Genomic DNA, 20,194 nt, shown 5'->3' on the forward strand with positions numbered 1-20,194 from the left:
ACAACAATCTCTTTCTCTTTGTCAAAACCACCCCTACTTCAGTGCAGCGCGGCTGATCTCTGCGGAAAGCCAGAGCTGCTTTGGTCAGCCGGGAGTTTTAGCAATCTCCGAGAGTAGCGAACAGCAGGCTTAGAGGGGCAAAGGTGAGCTGGAAAAGTACGAGGACGGTTGCGGCCCACTCCCTGATTCCCACGGTTTTAATGGGGGAAGATGGTCAAATTAATTGGTCGCGGCCAATTAACCGAAGGTCAAGACAACGGAGAGCACCGGCCCCAGCGCCCCTGACCCCCCTCTCCTATTCCAATAAAGGCAACATGGCGGACGCGGCTGATTTCCCACATTCCAGCTCATTTCCACCCTTCTTCTTAAACAGACCGGGAATTTAAAAAAAGAAGACAAAAGCGGTTAGAGGTAACACATTGTCACGCACCGGGATCTAGGAGGGGAGACATAATGAAGGGCGACACAATTAAATCCCCCCCCCGTCCCGCTTGGAGCGCGCTCGCGCAAAGCCACACCCTCTTACGCCCCCCCCTCCACCCTCCACTATTCAGAGCCTCTCCGGCTCCGCCTCTCTCTCCATCATCCCTTTTCTCAACCTGATACGGCGAAGAATACCATAGTTGCTTCCCCTCCCCCCCGTGCACAGAGTTATAGGAAGGTGCATCCCCTTGAAAGAACCGCCGCTCTTCCAACCGCCCCCCGCAACCTCGCCCGAGCTTAATCCTTCACGCGCCTTCATTCGGATCGGAGGCGCGCGCCGTTAGCGCCAGTGTGGCACAGCGGCGATCGCTGGAGCTCCTCCCCTCGAAGGGGGCGGGGCGGTCCCGTCCGGCGGGCTCTCGACACCGCCCCTTCACCTCCCATCCCCCTCCCCTCCGTAACTTGGCTGCTTTTTATCAGGCGAGCCCGGCGGTGGAGAGTTTATCGGCGCTGGCTCTGCAGCGTGGAAAGTGCGGGGCGCGAAAGGACGGGAGGCAGTGCCAGTGAGGGGCCAGTGCCCCGCCGGCTGGTCCGGCCGGCCGGCCAGTTGGTCGGTCGGTGGCGGCGGCGGCGGACGATGCTCCGGCTGGTGTCGCTGAAGTTGGGGCGGCTGTACCGCTACGTGAAGCTGGCGGTGCTGGGTATCCTGGCGGCGGCGCTGGCCCTCAACTCGCCTTCGCTGCTGGCCTCACTGCAACGCAACGAGCTGGCCGAGCGGCGCTTCTTGCAGCTGAACAAGTGCCCGGCCTGCTGGGGCACCAGCTGGTGCCGCAAGTTCCTGAACGGGCAGCTGCGCCTGGAGAGCTGGGGTCGCCTGCGCCTCCTCGACTTTCTCAACGTCAAGAACGTCTACTTCGCGCGCTATGGGGAGCCCCGCGAAGGCAGCCGCCGGGTCGTGCTCAAGCGCCTGGGCTCCGCGCGGGAGCTAGCCGACATCGACGCCAAGATCTGCCGGCGCGCCACCGGCAGGGGACGCTGCGACTTGCTCCAGGCCCTGCACGCCACCGAGTTCGCCAGCATCAACGGCGACGTCCGACTTCTGACTCCCGACGTCGTGGAAGGTTGGTCGGACCTGGTGCACTGCCCGTCGCAGCGCCTCCTCGACCGCCTCGTCCGTCGCTACGCTGAGACAAAAGACTCGGGCAGCTTTCTGCTCCGCAACCTGAAGGAGTCGGAGCGCATGCAGCTGCTCATTACGCTCGCCTTCAACCCGGAGCCTCTCGTGCTTCAGGTAAGGGGCCGCCGCTGCTGGGTCTTCCCGTCTCCCCCTTGGCCCTGGGGCGGACCTCGCTTTTATCCTCGCCGCCCGTCCCCTTCCCAGGTAGTTGAATAGCACGTTAGGTAATGGTTGTGTGAAAACGACCGCAAACAGATGGCCGAAGAGGGATTTAAAGGTTCAGCGTAAACCTGGTTCAGGCAGAACAACATGCGGTTTCCTAGGGATTTCCTCTCCCATCTGTAGATGAAGCCTGGTTAAGCTTTTCTGCCTCATAATTTCCAAGATCAGAAACAATTTTAGCTGCAGTAGGAGCGGTATCAATATATACCTTCAGTATCTTCTAATATCTTGGAAGGTTTTTATCCATCTATTGCCTTGTATAAGGCTTCTCAGATTTCGTAAGGTGCGTAATGTTCTGGTTTTAAAAGTATGGGCTTTCTCTTTCCCATCCTCCCTCTTGGATGGGATAGCAAATTTGACATTCATAGCTCTGCAGAAACTGATTTTAAGGCTTCTTAAATGTGTATGGTTAGAGTTGGTAACAATCATACATCTTAATTGCTTCTCAAGTGCCAGGTGTTTAATGAAAAGTGAAAAGTTTAATGAAAGCCTCTTTTCCATCTACCAAAATTGAACTAATTTCTTTTTTCTTTCTTGTTGACTAGCTAGTTTTACATACTTTGAGTGCACCCTGAATTCAGGTGTTGAATGGCAATTTTGGTGGTAGAAATGCCCCCCAAAGCCTTAAATCACAACTGAAACTGTTTTGCATTCATTAGATTTACTTGTGCATTAAGATGTCCAGTGTCTGCCTTTTAATATTTTCTTCAGAACATAAAATAGAAAAAACAACAGGAGATTGTGAATGTGCTAAACAACTTGTTTCGATACAATGTAGCCAAAGTACTTAAATATCTGAATATGTCCTAAGTAGTGTATTTGAATGCTAATGCAATCAGTTGAAATTTAGTTAAATCAATACTATTTCAATTTCAGTAATAAATTGAAACATATATTATAGAGTGATAAAATATAATTCCGTCTCTTGAGATTACCTGTATGTTACAGCATAAGCTATGGATATAACTGTATTTTTATTATTTATCATGTATTGAAATGTATCTTAATCTTCTGGGATATGTGTCTTTGTTCATAACTTTCTTTTGGCTAAACTTCCATTTCTTTCCAGAAATTACTATTGCTTGAAACGTTTCTCAGGTAAAAGGCTTATGGGGACAGCCAAAAAAATGAAAGGTGTCTTCCTGTTTGAGGCTTCAGTAATGTTAACATAGCATTCATTCAGTTAATCAGGATTGTTAGACATTAAGTGTTATATTTTTGACAAGCATCAAATTCAGTAATTCCAGTTAGATTTCAAAACAGTGCTATACAGAACAGTAAAAATTATGGCAGTACAGATCTAATTTATTGCTGGATGTGTTATGTTGGGAAATATGAACTATTTGACACAGTGTATTCATTCTTTTAGGTATTCACCTGTTAAGAATATGTTCTATGTTATCAGAAATAGTTAACGAAAGGAGGGACAAAATTGAGATTAGAATTACATAGGTGGTCATTGAACAATATACATTTTATTTTGCATGCATAAGCTGCATAAGTATAATGCAATAATTAAGTTTCTTTAATTGTACAATTTGATACATCTTTCACATCTTATAAAAGGCGGTATGTTTGTGAAATAAATGGTTAAGTCACTTTCAGTTACTGAAGTGGTTGACAAAAAAGGGATGGCTGACAGCATAATGGTCTCCTAAAACAGCTTGTGCTCTATTAAGCACTTAGTGACTTGATATGTAGCACTTTATATTTCTAACTATTTTTAAAGGATGTCATTAACTTAGTCTTCTACTACCACAAGCATAACTGATAAAGACTTTTATTGTGATTTTTCTTCCAGATTCGCTTTCAAATTAACTTTTTATGCTTTTATATGTGTAACTGCATAGTTAAAATTCTTGAATTAAAAACTTGATAATTATTTCTTTAGTTATTAAGATCTAATCTTTAAAATACGATAATTGTAAGTAGATGAACCGAAATAATTTTCAAAAATCATTAAAGATGTTGGTTCTGCATGAAAACAATACTTTAGATGCTGAAAGAACACATATACTTCGCAATATATGTTTTGTTGTTGTATTAATTGAGGTAGTAAGGCAGAGAAAGTGTACATGATTTTATTTGGGGGATATTGAACATAAAGCAAGGTAGCTTTATGATAGGTAGGTAGGTAGGTAGGCAAAATATTCAGTGTTTCTCACTTTGAAACAATTTGTTAAGGTCAGGATTCCTCTATATAACATTGGTACATTAATTATCTCTCCAGAAGTAAATAATTATTATTAAGTCTTTGCAAAGCTTAAGAACTTCCACTGGAATTTATTTAAATATGTTTCTTTTTAAAAAGTCTAAAAGATTTCACATTAACAAAAAAATTGAGTTAAAAGGAAAAGGTAAGTATTTTATGTAAGGTATACTTTATGTATACCTTAGGTATACATGAAGACTTTTTATTTTTCTATGTTACAAGTGTTTGTATTATTACAGTTACCTATAATCCTGGTATCAGGACTATTCTATCATTTTCATGTTAGCAATATTCCTGGCCAATGATGGATAATATCACATGTATCCAAAATGCACAGTTTTGACTTCATAGGGTTAGCTTGTGTAATGTATGATACATGATCATTGTGATTATTGGCTAAAGGGGTAAAGAGACCTTATAATCAAGTAGTTGGACATTAGACAGTTTCATCTTAAGAAATACTTAGAAAATAAATACTATAATACAGTTAACAGGAAGATTTAATAGTTGATTGGTGCTTAACAAGAATTGGCAGTGCACTACCAATAATAGTTTGTAGACTGCATTTGTTGCCAGAGTCAAAGCTAAACAATAATTTATAATTGTATAAATTGCTAGCAATTTGGGATTATGTTACTTGATAAAGCATTCTAAGTTAATTTCTACGAAACATTTTGCTGGCTATAATTGGAAATAGGATACTAATCTCAGTGGATCTTTGGTTGATTCTTCATTATATACTTAGGTTTAAGTAATCCAATCAGGTTATACAATGCACAATTGCACATTTGTCCACAATTTCACGATAGATGGATTTTCTTTTTTAAAAGTAGCATTGTTGCTTTATATTTAGGGATACAAATTAATTTTTAGAACTGGTTTGTAATGGGACAAATTTGCTTGATAGTTCTGTGAAAGTGATTTGTGATTTATAAGAACTCATTGCATTTTTTGGAACATAGCAAAAAATGAAAGAATATATGGAATATATAAATTGTGCAAAAACTTACATGTGCTCATTCTAATATATTAATTTTATCATCTGCATCTTTTGTTAAAATTATTCTAACTGCTATTAAAATGTACAACTAAAAAAATAGGAAAAATAGAGAAGCACAACAATATTTCAATGAAGATTTTTTCAGACTTATAAATTAATACTACATAAAATTGTAACACTTGTTAGCATGGAAGTATAACACTGGAAACAAAAATAATACAACAGAAGTCGTCAATTAGAATAATTGAAATTTCTATTAGATTTAAGGTGAATCCTTATAATGAAGTAAGCATGATATAATTTTTATATTAACTTGTTTTTAAATTGCAAGTGATTTTTAAAATATAATTTTATTAAAAATACAAAAATAAACTAATAAAAACTAATATAGAGTAAGAAAAAAGAAAAAAGACCAGAGAGCTAAAAGTGTGAAATAAAAAACTACAAAGAAGTTGTTAATGGTTTTTTGTAGAGCAGTTATATAGTGCATTCAGAAAGTATTCAGACCCCCTTCACTTTTGTCAATCTTGTTATGCTGCAGATTGATTTTACGTTTGTTGAAATTATTTTTTTCTCATTAATCTATACTCAGTATCCTATAGTCACAAAGTGTAAACAAAAGTTTAGACATGTCTTTAGTCAAATATGATAAAATGTCCTTTTTGTTGGTCACATGTCCACTTTATCTTTTATTTTACTTCTGTTTCAAATTTTGATAAAAGTTCATATGTTTTAATAATATGTCCATCATTTGTATACAGTTTTATTTCAATTCAGTCTTAGAGTGTTCAATCCATTAATTATCTACTTTAAATCTTAATGTACATAAGAAAACCATATCAGTCTGCCACCAGGTTTTCTCTTGTTTTATCTTATCCCTGGACAAAATTCTAGTTTTTCAGGATATGTTAACCATTTGCTTATTATTTCTTGTCAGTAAAATGCTTGTTCTGAGACTTAGAAAGGTGATTTGGGTATTACCTGGGTTTGTATCTTTTTATATTAACAATATTGCATGTCAAACATATTGGTTTTTAAAATGTACACTAACCTCAACTGTATTGTATCATAGGCATCCATACCATCTAAACTCAGATTGGGTTCTTCTAACTTCAAAAGTCTTCTATTTCTCACAGTATCTACTCTTTCATCCAAATCAAACAACAAGCTGCAAAATATAATTCCAAATCAGGTTAAACTGAATACTTCACTTCCCTTTTCATATTGTAACATCATGTATTTAATTCTTATTTTTGTCATTATTTAAATGGTGTATCAGTTGTAAAAACAGGTTTGTGTGAAACAAACGTATTCTATGCACTAATCTTAACCACAAAAATTCTTCCAAGCAAAGACAACTGTAGTTTCTCTATCTTATTTTTTAACTTCATTCTATGCCTTTACATAATTACTTTGTTTTAAAATATTTTTATTAGGAATTATAAGGGAAAAGAAAAAAAATTAAATTACAAACTATAAAAAATACCAAAAGGAAAAAATAAAAGAAAAGGGAGAGAGTGAAAAAGGAAAGAGAAAGAAAAGAGAAGTGTACTTCTCCTTTTATCCCAGTAGGTAAAAATAATTTTAGTAGCTTATCACTATGATATGTCTAAAGAAATGTGATTGTGAGGTATTTAAATTTTGCACTAAGGATCTCTATTCCTTTTTAATTATCTTCTGGCTCCAAAATCCAGTCTTCAAAGTTTCCTTAACATTAAAAAATAATCCAAAGCAATCTCCATTTTCTATGAAAAAAATATCTTCTAAATGATTCAAAAGTATAATCCCAAATCTTCTGGATTCTTAATATTTTAACTTCCCAATATCTATCTATATGCTAAGCATCTATTTGTTGCATACTAAAAATGTTTAAAAACTTATTTAAAAAAAATTACAACTTCATCTTTTAAGGACACAAAGTGATCCAATATGTACCTTGTTGGTCTGAAGGGTCTTAATCTCTTATTCATACACACAAACATGCACACAAACATGCCCACATCTACCCACCCACATCTACCCATCCACCCACACACTTTCTGATGAAGATAAAAGGTTCCTTTGAGTCTTTGTGAGTGTTAGCTTGATGTAATCCCAAATCCCAGAACTTCAGTCATAAATTGACCATAACAATGGTAATTTTCTCAGTTTATTCACAAGGAGCAGCTATCCTAACTATCATTCCTTGTTCTGGAGAGATTACATTATCTTAGATCTAATGGCAATTCCCTCACAAAATCTGTCTATCTAGTGAAAGTCAGCAAAGATGTTGACTCACCATGGCACTTAAGGGAAGTAATTATTGATGTCTTGCTAGCTTTCACTGGATTTACATAATTAATTTAAAACCATACAATTCATATTTGTCATAATGAGACCCAAGTATTTTACCTTCTTCTCAATCTTAAAAATCCATTTTATTCATCAATTCTGTTTGATCTTGTATTTTCATTTTCATTAATATCTTTGACACCTGTTTATTAATTTTCAACCCTACTAATATACCACATTCTTGTAATCCACATACTAACTTAATTTTGTTAATTTACCTATTCAATTTCCTTTAAAGAACATTCTAAAAGCAAGACCAAGTTACTGCAAAAGCTCTTACGAATCTCTGTTTTAATCTTTACTCCCATAAGTCTCTTATCTTATGCCTCTATTCAGTATTTCAAGAAACAAAATAAACAAGAAAGAATTGTGGGCAGCATTATTTTATTCTTTTTGTATCTCACATAGTTTTGTTAGACCTTACATTTATACTTGTGTTTTGTATGAAGTAGAAATAGAATAAAAGAATAAGCATCTGATAATCCATATGGCCCATGTACCTTTCTTGGTTTAATCTTCTTATAGCTAATTGTAACATAATCGTTGACATTGATGCATATTCACAGGTTAGTCTTTCTACTAAAGCAAGTGCAAAATTGACTCTGTATACTTTATAAGAATATCAAGGTTTACTAATATTTAACTGAAATACAACTGGCAGGATAGGCAATTTAACAGTTTAAGATTTGTTTCATTATCTTACAGTATTTTTTGCTTTGTAACATTTCTTCCAATTATGACTAAAAAACTCAAACTGATTTATTTCATTTCCAAATTTGAACATGAATTACCTATTTTTGGAATCAGCATTGAAGTACTGCATTATCAGTTTTGTTTGGTGATATTTACAGTAAATGTGATATTTGTCTTCCCATTATCGCCTCTTGGTTCTGGTTAAATTCTTCATTAGTTTCATTATACAATTTTGATTTGCTCAGTTCCATAACTTATGACGAAGGCTCAGTAGTTCTGGTTTTGTGTTGCAACATTTTCAAATTTGGTCAAGTCTCTTGAGTATCCAGTTCTGTTTTTGTAATTTTTTTTGAATATAATGTTCATCTGAAGATTCTGAAATTAATGAGGCCGCATATGGTCATTCCAAATAGAGACCTCAAATCTTTATTTTAGTAATAATTAAATTTTGCAGTCTATGAAGATGATCTCCCCAGAAATCATACATTTTGTTCCTTCATTTTTATGAAGAAAAATAGCATTGAATATAGGTAGAGATGTATTATCTTGCCATTTTTTACTTGTATGTGATTCTAATATTTTTTTCTGATTAAATAATGAACAAGTAATTCTGACTTCAGGGGTTGTTAACTGAAAATTACATTTTATAACAAGAAACATGATTATGTTTATATTGATTTTATATATCCTATCAGTAAAATAGAATGTTGCTGAAATGATTTTTTGAATGTAAAGTTTGATGTACACTGAATTACCTTGATAGCGATCCTTTGGCATGTGTGCCACAGGTGGCACGCAGAGCCCTTTTTGTTGGCACACAAGCAGTTGCCCAGCTCAGATCCACTCTGCATGCCCGCGCTTCCCGCCAGCCAGCTGATTTTTGGGTCTCTGGTGTCAGCAGGAGACACATGTGAATACGTGGGGAGTAGGGGGAGATCTCAGGTGCATGTGTGGGGGAGGGGAGAGCGCATTTTCAGGAGGGGTGGGAGTGCGGCACAGCTCTCCCATGCCCTGTTTTTGGTGCTTCCCCACCCCACCCCAGGCATGTACATGCAATTCTTGTTTTGGTGCTAGCAGGCTTCCCTCTGAAGCCTCCTGGCACCAAAGATGGGGATGGCTTTGGCTCTCTCCTAATGGGAGAAGATCAGACCTCAACCTTGACTTGAAGTGGGAAACTTCTCTGGATTTTCATTCCCCAAACGAGTTTGCCCCACTCAAAGGGGTGGGGGAGGCCAAAAAGAGAGTGCCAAAGCCATCCCCAAGCTGAAATATTACAAGCGCTATGAATCGCATGCTCCCATCTGTTACTTGGGAAAGAGATTGGGAGTTCTACCTCCCATTCCATTGCAGGAGAGGTGGCCAGACGGGCGGGCTTTCTAAAAAGCCCGCTTGCCTCTTCTTCCCACCCCTGAGTGGGAAATGCTGAGAAAGGGACCATGAAGGTGGCGGAGCTTGGCTGCAGGCACGTTTTCAAGCTGCCTGAAGTTGGCAATGCACATCCAGAGAAGGAGGGGGGGCTGTTTTCTGGAAAGAATGGAGGGGGGACAATGGCCATTGCTCCTTCATGCCTTTCTCCATCCAATGTTTTTCTTTCCTGAGTGTGCATGTGCCTCCTAAGTGCCTTTGGCTTGAAAAATGAAAGTAGGCGAGATCTCCATCGGCTTCTTTCAAGTGATTTTAGCCATTAAGATTGACCACAATTAGATTTTCTTGCCCATTTCCTCTGCCTTAAAGGGCAACATGGATGTGTATATGTATATGTGCTCAAGCATGAATGCAGTTATTTGAGCTCAGCAGTAATAGCACACAGGGTGCACAACTTTCCAGAAAAAGCCCCCCCCCTCTTTCTTGCTCTTCTCTGGACAGATGGCCAGCTCAACTTCAGGCAACTTGCAAACGTGCCTGCAGCCAAGCCCTGCCACCTTCCTGGCCCCTTTCTTGGCGATTCCCACTTGGGTGAGAAAAAGAGGCAAGCAGGCTTTTTAGAGAGTTATCTTCACTCGGCAGTGGCTGAGACAGCCTGCCTGTCTGGCTACCTCTCCTGCAATGGAAGTTGAGCTGGCCATCTGGCGATGCAGATCCAAAGAAGAGCAGGAAGGAAGGGGGGCTGTTTTCTGGAAAGAGGGGAGGTAGGACAACTGCCATCTCTCCTTCACTGCTCCTTCACTGCTCCTTCACTGCTTCCCTCCCACTGCTCCTTCCCCTAGCTTTGTTGGACTTGCTTGCCCCCCAACCATGCTTCGTTACACTATTTGTTTTTCTTTAGCTGCCACTCGAACTCTTCAAAGTCCAACATGACTAGGGGAAGGAGCAGCGGGAGGGGCAGCTGGCCACCCAGTCTGCAAATGCTGCCTTGCTTTCTTGAGCGCCTGAACCGGCCAGTCACGCTTGCCTTTCCCCTTGCTACTGCAGCTGCCCTTCTGGGACAGCAGAGCTGCGCAGGAGAAATGCCGGAGAGAGAACAGGAAGGATTAGGAATCCTTGTGCGCATGGCCGCCACCTCTTCTTTACCATCCCTCTCCCTCTGCCTAATTTGGAGTGAGTCTGAAGTGGTTGGGGGGAAAGAACGAGGATTCAGAATAGCAGCAGCTAAAGGTGGAAGGGCTGCTCGGGCACATAGATTGGCAGGGACGGAAGCAGATGCGACTGGTCGCTCCTCCAACTCATGCCATTCTTCACTGGCCCTGCAGGGCAAGCCTGCTTGCGGTCCCCGAAAGGGGTGGGCTGTATGGGCAGAGCGGGGCATTTCTATATAAGGGCACCATGCCAGCAGCAGGCTGGGTGGCTCGCTCCTCCGCGGTGCTGTTGGCTGGCATGGCTGGCTGGACAGATGCTGCCCAGAGTGCGAGGCTGCCAGGAGGAAGAGCTGCTGCCACCTCTGGCCTCTGCAAAAGCAGGCCATTTGTGTAGGCAAAGATTGGTCCAAAATGGGGGAAAGTAGGTGTGCGCATGCATGTGGGGAAAGATTCATGGGAGTCCACACAAGAAAAATGTTAGCCATCACTGCTGTATTATATCCTAGGGATTGGTTTCAAATTGGTTAAAATGGTGTCCTAGAAACCAGAAGACTATGAATTCCTACTTTAGACATGAACAGTCAGTCAGCCCTCAATAGAGAAAAGTTTCCTACGAACAGGCTTCAGCACGAGTCTGAAAGCTCAGAAGACTAAACCTCTGATCCCGGTGACCAGCCCAGATTGGATCATGCAAAATTATCCTGGGACATGCATATTCGCCTTAATTCATGAACAGTCAAGTCAGTCTCTCAGTCCAACTCATGTCACTGGATTGTTGTCATGGGGAAAATAGGCAGGATTATTAAGTTTGTTTGCTTGAATTAATATACATACATATACAAATAAAATCTGGTTAAAAATCTATTTTATGTTTAGATAATACGACTAATATTTATAGATCAGCCTATAAAAATACTAAGAGTAGATTACAGCAGACAATTACTTACATGTACACATTTACAGATATAACAGAGAAATAATTAAGAAATTAAGATTCTTGAAAAAATTAAATGTCAAACTATTAAACAAGAGCAAAAGAAAATTTTAAAAGTATGATAAAATAGAAAAATTGAGTTTATAAATAGCTTGCGGTTGTATTTTATCAGCCATAAAATCATTGTATATTGGCAGGAAATGATAATATCTTCACTGTTGAACTATTAAATTTGAGCCTGAATAATTACTACAGTAGGTATGGTTGTGTAGGCATATTTTGGTGCCTTCTAATATATGTCCATACAATTTTCTTGGCAAGATTTCAAAAGAACAGATAGTCCTCAATTTGCGGCCATAATTTAGTCCAAAATTTCTGTCTCTAAGCAAGACAGTTTAAAATGAGTTTTGCTCCATTTTATTACCTTTCTTATCATAGTTGTTAAGCGAATTACTGCAATTGTTAAATTAGTAACGTGGGTGTTAAATGAACCTAGCTTTCCATTGACTTTGCCTGTTAGAAAGTCGCAAAAGATGATCACTTGACCACCCCACTTGGACACTGCAATTGTTATAAATACATGCCAGTTACCAAGCATCCAAAATTTTGATCACATGACCATGAGAGTGCTGCAATGGTTGTGAAAAACAGTCATAAATCACTTTTTTCAGTGCCATTGTCGATCACTAAGATCATCTAGCTGGCTTCATGCCTAAGGGAAGACTAGAATTTACAGTCTACCAGTTTTGAATCTTCACAAAACTGGTTCAAGTGGTATTTATGCACATTTATATCATTTTTATACTGTATGTTGTTATTTGCTGGAAATGATACTACTTTCACACTATATAGTAGGACAATAGAAGCAGCCTGTCATCAGCAGAAAATATTTCAACACTTATTTATATCATTATTGTGCTGAATGGAACATTTAAGTTAAAATAGGTATGAGAAAGTGAGATATGTAATTCTTGCATAAGAACTGAACTATTAAATTCCTGTTCTTTGTGGTGATTTGTTCATCAATGTATGATTTTCCTTTAGTACAGCTTCACATGATTGTACTGATCTATTACTGATGACTTAATGTTAGCGATTCCAGTATGCAGGAAGAATTCTGGCATGTCCTGTTTCTCCAGTAGATTGCTATTCCAGGTGTGGTTTCTTTAATGGAATAGAAGCTTTCTTTTTGGAAGATTACTTCTGGAAGACTACCAGCCCATTTTTGAAACAGTCAGATCATCATGCCCTAATAGACAAACTAACTCTCCAGATTTCCTGAAGTGACCCAATTTTGGGGATGTGGTATGGTTTTCATGTATTTAATATATTAATATAATTTATTCAATCAATGTAACAATTGTTTGCCACTGCTTAAATCTGGAATACACTTTTAACTTTCCATACCTTATATTACTGGTGGCCTCCCACAAAGGCATTAATTGATCTGACACTTCTGAATATTTTGAGATAAGGCAAGGCAGACTGAATGTTGCCACCTAGCCAGGCTACTTTTCAGAACCATGTTTCTTAATCTTGACAACATGAAGATGTGTGGATCTGTACCCAGAATTGGGAATTTTGAAAGCTGAAGTTCACCCATCTTCAAGTTGCCACGGTTGAGAAACACTGAGAAAAAATCCTTTTCTAGCTCAGCTTCATGTTTTATGATTGTCTGAAGTCCATTAGTATCTGTTAATGATAGTTATTTTATTTGGTTCTTGCTATTCATATTCAGAAGTAAAATAGAATGTCCATGTCTCTCTCTGGTCATGCATGATTGTTTATATTGCTATTTACAAAACTTTGGAACATGTAGTTTGTAATTACTGAAGACCTTGAACATTCTTGAATAGTTGATCTTAATTTTAATTATGGCAGTCCCTAGTTCTATTCTGGCAAACTGCTCTTTGGATCTGTTTATGCTGCGATTTGCTGTATTGAATGAAAAGTGGATTCAGTGCCAGATATATGTATTACCTGCTGGTACTTGCATCTATCTGATACAGTCTAATTTACAAGTAATTGTTCTTTATACTCCTTCACAGTTAACCCTAAAGCAGTTGCAGCTATTTCATAATAGGTCCTTTGATGCCTTTGGGCCTCCTGTCACATATGAAACACCTTACTTTTCAGAGTAATTCAGGAAAGTTCTCAATATTTGTTTTCTGTGTGCTCATATAAATTATCCTTATTGGGCTGTGAAACCTAAACTTTGTATGAAGTGGATTAAACTATAATTGGATTTTAGTATTTTGCTTGTCTTAATATTTTTGTCAGTTCGTAATGATTCAAAATTGTTTCAAATTGCCTTCATTCTTAAAAGCAGCGTATAAACATCTATATTATATTGAATTATGGAGAGATTAGCTATACTCTTATATTGGCAGGCTGATCATTGTACAATACTATATTGCAATACTCAGTCACCTAAATGAAGTCACCAACCCTGGATAAAGATTCACCTAGACAAACTATTATTTAAAAGTCACAACATCTGAAAAAAAAAGCCAATAATTTTAGGACTTTCTGGCTGTATGAGAGAACCTATCTAGTTGGGGAATAGGGCTTAAAAGGATATAATATAATTATGGGAGAAATTGAGAGTTTAAATAAGTAGTATTGGATTGTTCCTCAAGGGGAGTTTTATTTTATTTTTCTGTAAGGTTTAGGAAAAAAATGAAATACTGTATTTTCTGGCAGTTTTTATTTTTCAAGATATTTATTGAGATTGGATATGGTAAGTGTAGCTTTTTCATGTGCTGACTTATTTTAGTAAACCTGTTCATTCATCCAGCTTTTTCTTGACAAGTCTGGAGCTAAATGTAAATTAATTTATCTGTTAGGTTTAATGCGAAACCAGTTCTATAAATGTTGATTGGCATTTTTGGAAATAAATAATTTATTTAGGATATTTATAGGCATCTTGGTGTGTTATGAGAACTTGTGTTTCACTGAAGTGGAATAAAGTTAAGAAACTCTGATATTGTGATCAAAATGTGAAGTTCAAAGTTTTACTGTGCTAAATTGCTAAAACCTATAATAGTAAATTTTGAGATTTTAAGAGATTAAGAGTAGAATATGTGATTTTGAATTGAGTTTACAAACATGGAGTGATAAACTTTATGATATAATTTATTTTATTTATTGTAATTTGTCAAAAAGAAAAAAGAAGAGGAATAATATAAAAATACAATGACAGGGATGATAGGTACATTAGTGCGCTTATGCACGTCCCATCTATGGACCTCTTAAATATGAAGTGAGGTCCGTGGAAATCAATTTGTGACTAAAACTGTGAAAATTTGTAGCGCAGACAACTGACTCATGTAGAACATTCCAGACTTTGACAACTCATTACAAAAATTGTATTTTTTACAGTCAAGTTTAGAACGATTTATATTGAGGTTAAAGTGGTTGTTCACACGCGTTTTATTCCGATTAAAACACAACAAATCATTTACAGCTAAAACATTACTACGTACAATTTTGTATGCAATACCTAAGTCAACCGCAAGCAACACAGTTCTAAGTTGTTCATACGAAGAATTTCGAGCCTAGTAGCATAGGGAATTCTATTATGATGAGAATACATTTCATAATTCTTCCCATTTTGGAAGCGCATGACACTGGAATAAGTTTCAATTACAAACATAAACATATGGAGATTTTTATACAAAATGCTGTGTGAAAATGCTTTTAGTATTCAGCCTTAATAATTGGTTCTTCCCATTACAGAGTTTTCCCTCTGATGAAGGATGGCCATTTGCAAAATACCTTGGAGCATGTGGAAGAATGGTAGCTGTAAACTATGTGGGAGAAGAACTATGGAGTTACTACAGTGCCCCTTGGGAAAAACGAGTGGACCTGGCATGGCAGTTAATGGAAATAGCAGAACAACTAACAAACAATGGCTTTGAATTTGCACTCTACCTCCTTGATGTCAGCTTTGACAACTTTGCAGTAGGACCTAAAGATGGAAAAGTCATAATCGTGGATGCTGAAAATGTTTTGGTGGCAGATAAAAAGTTAATCAAACAAAGTAAGTGGGCTTCTATTTTATTCTGTGGGTTTTTAACAGTTTAAGCTATGGCTTGATTTTTCTCCCCCCCACCCCCCACCAAAAATGATTGGTGTTAACACAGAAACAAATTTTAAAATCATTTTTATTTTTGCATGTATTTTTGAACAAGTAGAATTTCTCAGTATACATGTTATTGAACAAACATAAACTAGGGATTTTTGCTTATATGAAATATGCAATAAAAGTGGTTCAGTCCTTGGAGGACATGCAAGAACTATAAGTAACCAGAGTAAAACTATCACTTCTTGGGCAATAAGATACAAAAAAATTGTCTAGGACATTGATGGCAAACCTTTTTTGGCTGCCATGCAAAAAGCGAGGGGAGCACAGGGGGGTCATGCGTCGGCGTACCACACCTATAATGCTATGCCCGCAATCCCCAAGAACGTGCGCATGCACGCGATCACCATTCCCAAACTTCTGGTTTTCCCTTAGAGACGGTTTTTATGAATCATGGTGGCCAGCTGACAGGGCAACGTCTCGCGTGCCCTGACAAATGGCCTCCACGTACCATCTGTGGCACGCGTCCCATAGGTTCGCCATCATGGATCTAGGATGTCACAAATTAGGATAAGCTTTAGATTGGTAGATCCCAAACCATTATATTTTGGGTGGCATACCCATGTATGTTCTGACCTGCCTATGTGACCGACTGGCATAGGATGTGATGATTAGGTAGACATAGAACTTCATAGAAATTTCCTTACTATAGAAATTATAGTATTTAGTTTAGGAAAGTTACTTTTTAAACAATCAATTTCCTTGTATATTTATTTTCCTTTGATATGAATGTTCCAAACATTCTGAAAATCATGTTTGTGCCTTTTTTCAAACTGATAGTAAACATGCTAAAACAGCTTTAAATGTTGTTTGTAATTATGTATTTTAAATAAAAGTCCCATGACATGATGCCTCCAAAGTGCATTTTGATTCTGTGAGTATTCTGTTACAAAACTGTTTACTTACTATTTTGTTTTCTATGCATTTCACAGATAAACCTGAAAACTGGGATGTATGGTATGAAAGCAAATTTGATGACTGTGATAAAGAAGCTTGTCTTTCTTTCTCAAAGGAGATTTTGTGCACTCGGGTCACTGTGGATCATAATTACTATGCTATTTGTCAGAACCTTTTATCAAGACATGCCACCTGGCATGGCACTTCTGGAGGACTTCTTCATGATCCTCCAGCTGATATTGCCAAAGATGGTCAACTTGAGGCCTTGCTGGATGAGTGTGCCAATCCAAAGAAGCGATATGGTAGATTCCAGGCTGCAAAAGAATTACGTGAATATCTTGGACGATTAAGTAATAATGTGAGGTAGTTCATAGTGGGCGGACAGTTGGAAACTGTTGTGCTGGGGCAAGGACACAAGGACAAGTGAATTGTGAACCGGAAGCAAGAAAGCAACCAGAATGAGAAAATAAATTGCATAACACTGTTGCTACATGAAGGTTGACAAAAGTTACATATCCTACTACAACTTGAGCTACTTTTAACTGAAATAGGAAGACTGAAAATATAATTGAATTCACTTTCTCAATAGGATTTCATTGTATTGTGAGAGTGCTACACTTCTTTGGAAAGTCAACTTATATGGGCCTGTTTTAAAGGCTTTTATATCTGATGTCATTATTCTGCTCTTATACAACCTACAAAAAGAGGCATTTGCATAGATGCTGATAATCCAAGGTGTCCTTGATTGTTTTTGTAATTACTAGATTTTCATTTAATGTTGTGTGCTTTTTGAGTACAGGATTCCTCTTCTTATTCTGTTGTTGAATTCTTTTTGTTTCATATGTTTGTATGCCTTATTAAAGATATGCTTGTAAAAGCTGTCTTAAATGTTGTGTGAACCTAACCTAGTTATGTTGGAATTGTTTATATTTCTGCTGCAGGTAATACTTCACATCTTAGTTAAATAAAAAACTCCATCCTTTCAGTGTATATAAGTATATGCTCATCAGGGAATTGAAATATACAAACTATTTCAATGAAGACAGTTTGAACCCGTCATGCTTACATTGATCCAGCAGAAATAGTGGGCTATAAGAAAGTCATGCCTACAGAATGACTGATTGATTTCCATGGATCAACTTTAAACATGACCTAAAGTAAACATTTTTTGTGTTAAAGAAGCACTAGATAAATGAAATTTTTTTAAAAAATTGCTACCATAGTAATCATAAGCCAAAGAAAATGGTTATGTGTAGTCTCTAATTGCTTAAAATAACGTACTGTAGTGGCACTAGCCTACTGACAAACATTTTAGTCAGTTATTATCATTGTACTACTAGTTAAAAACATCATACAAATAAGAAAATGCTTAGCAGGCTAGCATTTATTCTGTATTATTCACAATTCTGCTAATTATTGGAACTAATGTTTACAGGACTTAAATTTTGAGGTTTACTATCTAGTAGCAATCTTCATGTATATGATAGAGGGCTTCATTGCATTTTGTGTAATTGCAGTTATTTTTTCTCTGATGGTTACTATTTGCCTGAAATTGTTCCCGCAGATCAGGAGTTGAAGAAGAAATTGGATCACTTCTAAAATTAACTTTTAAAAGGTATGGTTTTCTTTATTTACAGTAACTACTATAAAGGTACTCTTCACTGGAGCGATAAAGTTCTGATCAAGACAAAGACTCCTAATTTCAGAAACAATTAATTGACTACCAATATTTTAAAGTGGAACATGGATAAATTGTATACTAAGGATGATAAATATATTACTGAGAAATGTATTTAGACAAGTGGGATATAGCAGTATGAATGAGCTGAAAACTGCCCAATCCATTTCCAAAGTTTGAAAACATGCAGAATATGTCAAAGGTATATAAAATAAATATCAAGGCCTATTGTTCTTCCCTTTGGCTTGCTTAGTCATATACTATTACTTCTTTGCAAATTGTGTCTCTACAGTGTTACTTTCATTTAATTGTTGAGCTGTCTCCTGGGAAAATTTCTTGCTGTGGCAGTTTCTTTTATCTCTAATATGACTGAATCAGAGCACATTAGGCATGTTAGCATCCTACGGACATAATCTATAGAATTTAGAAGGTAATATCCTGTTTATTTATATAAAAATGTAGTTTTTGCCTAATTTTCTCTGGATTCTGTTACAATGTATTCCAATAGTATTTAGGTTGCTATAGTACACGCTTGAGCAAAAACTGAAATGTGAGATTAAACACTAGCCTGCTACAAAAAGCATTGCTTTATTGCAATTTTAATTTAATACCCACACTTTCTAAGGAATAAGAAGCATTGTTGCTGAAGGCTTTAAACCACAACTCTACCAGCTACTGAGTTGGTTCAACTGCCAATGTTTCCTGGGAGTTTAACATTGGAATTCATGGTTCATCTTGAAATACTGTGCTGATAAGCAGGATTCTGATGATAAAAGGAGTCCATAATTTTCAGTCTACAGGGAAAACACCTATGTGGAAAGCAATAAGTTTTATTCAATTTGCACCTATCAAGTATTTATTGTACAGGGACAATTTATATTTTTAATCATTGCCCATGAATAATGGTAAAATATTTTTGAATGAGATGTTTGGGGTTTGTATGTGCATAAAAATTGTCTTTTGTACTGTAACTGTTTAATTTGGTTATCAAAACTGTTTCCTGTGCCTTTATATTAAGGTTGTTTCTACAACTTCTCTTGAATAATAAAAAATACTTAATTTTTTTTTCTTGGCCTTGCTTAAATATAATGCATTGGTGGTCCATTTTAATACTGAAGAGGGGTTTTACTCCACCATGAATAGCAACAAATATAAGTGCTATTTTGAAAAGGATAGAACTGATTTGTAGAGAGTAGTATCGCTACTCAATTCTTCAAATTTGGGCAAAACATTTCTTTTAAAAGTAATTAAAAGGGTTATTACTAAGGTACTTTTGCATGCTTTGTGTAGTAGTAAGTGCTAATAACAAATGGATTTTTACTTTAATAGTGCCAAGAAATGTTCAGGATTTATCAGGATTGAATTTAGATCTTATGACATTCATAAAAACGTTAGGATTAGAATTGGGTTTTTTCCCTTTACAACTATTGCTTTTATATGACACTATGAATGAGGGCAACATGGAATGTATATGCTGTTATCTTCTTTTTGGCTAACCAGAGGAAGGTATACTTGATAGATTTGGAAACTTTTTGGATATGAACTTAACTGGGTAGAAAACAAACTGGCTCAACAAACTAGCAGTACAGTTAATGGTTTCAAGGTCACTAGCATGTGAATGATCAGTTCTGCCATATTCATAACAAAAAGTGAGGTATATTGGGAAGTGAAAGTAACTGTTGAAATGGATTTCTACATGCAGAGAGATGACAGAGCAATTTATAATTTATTTCAGCTTATGCATCTTATGCTAGGAAGCAATTGCTACTAAACTAAATACATTGCTGCTGCTTCCAGAAAAAAAGTTAACTAGTATTTTAGCTGTTGTATGTTTCGGATCTATACTAATTTTCTATAATTTCAGGTGAATAACTTTAATTGTAATTTTGGAATTTCTAATACTATTTCAGACCTGTTTATACAAAGATAACTTTTGTGAAAGTACGATGGTACTCTCAAAAAGTAGA

The 20,194-nt window shown here is 37.2% G+C and overlaps 1 protein-coding gene across 1 annotated transcript; it reads left to right on the forward strand.

The window, feature by feature from the left end:
• The first annotated feature begins 580 nt into the window (after nt 1-580).
• On the forward strand, nt 581-19,295 carry DIPK2A (divergent protein kinase domain 2A). The gene is made up of 3 exons (XM_032225940.1): nt 581-1,714; nt 15,247-15,550; nt 16,585-19,295. The coding sequence occupies exons 1-3, from the start codon at nt 1,061-1,063 to the stop codon at nt 16,914-16,916; spliced, it is 1,290 nt and encodes a 429-aa protein (XP_032081831.1). The 5' UTR covers nt 581-1,060; the 3' UTR covers nt 16,917-19,295.
• Nucleotides 19,296-20,194: the final 899 nt, after the last annotated feature.

The sequence above is a fragment of the Thamnophis elegans genome, chromosome 10, assembly GCF_009769535.1.
Source record: "Thamnophis elegans isolate rThaEle1 chromosome 10, rThaEle1.pri, whole genome shotgun sequence".
Classification (NCBI taxonomy): Eukaryota; Metazoa; Chordata; class Lepidosauria; order Squamata; family Colubridae; genus Thamnophis; species Thamnophis elegans.

Bases quoted from the DNA above. Each gene is read 5' to 3' on its own strand.
- DIPK2A (XM_032225940.1), top strand. From the start codon at position 1,061: ATGCTCCGGCTGGTGTCGCTGAAGTTGGGGCGGCTGTACCGCTACGTG. The intron at 1,715-15,246 runs GTAAGGGGCCGC...TTCCCATTACAG, and splicing joins CGGAGCCTCTCGTGCTTCAG to AGTTTTCCCTCTGATGAAGG. The intron at 15,551-16,584 runs GTAAGTGGGCTT...TGCATTTCACAG, and splicing joins TAAAAAGTTAATCAAACAAA to ATAAACCTGAAAACTGGGAT.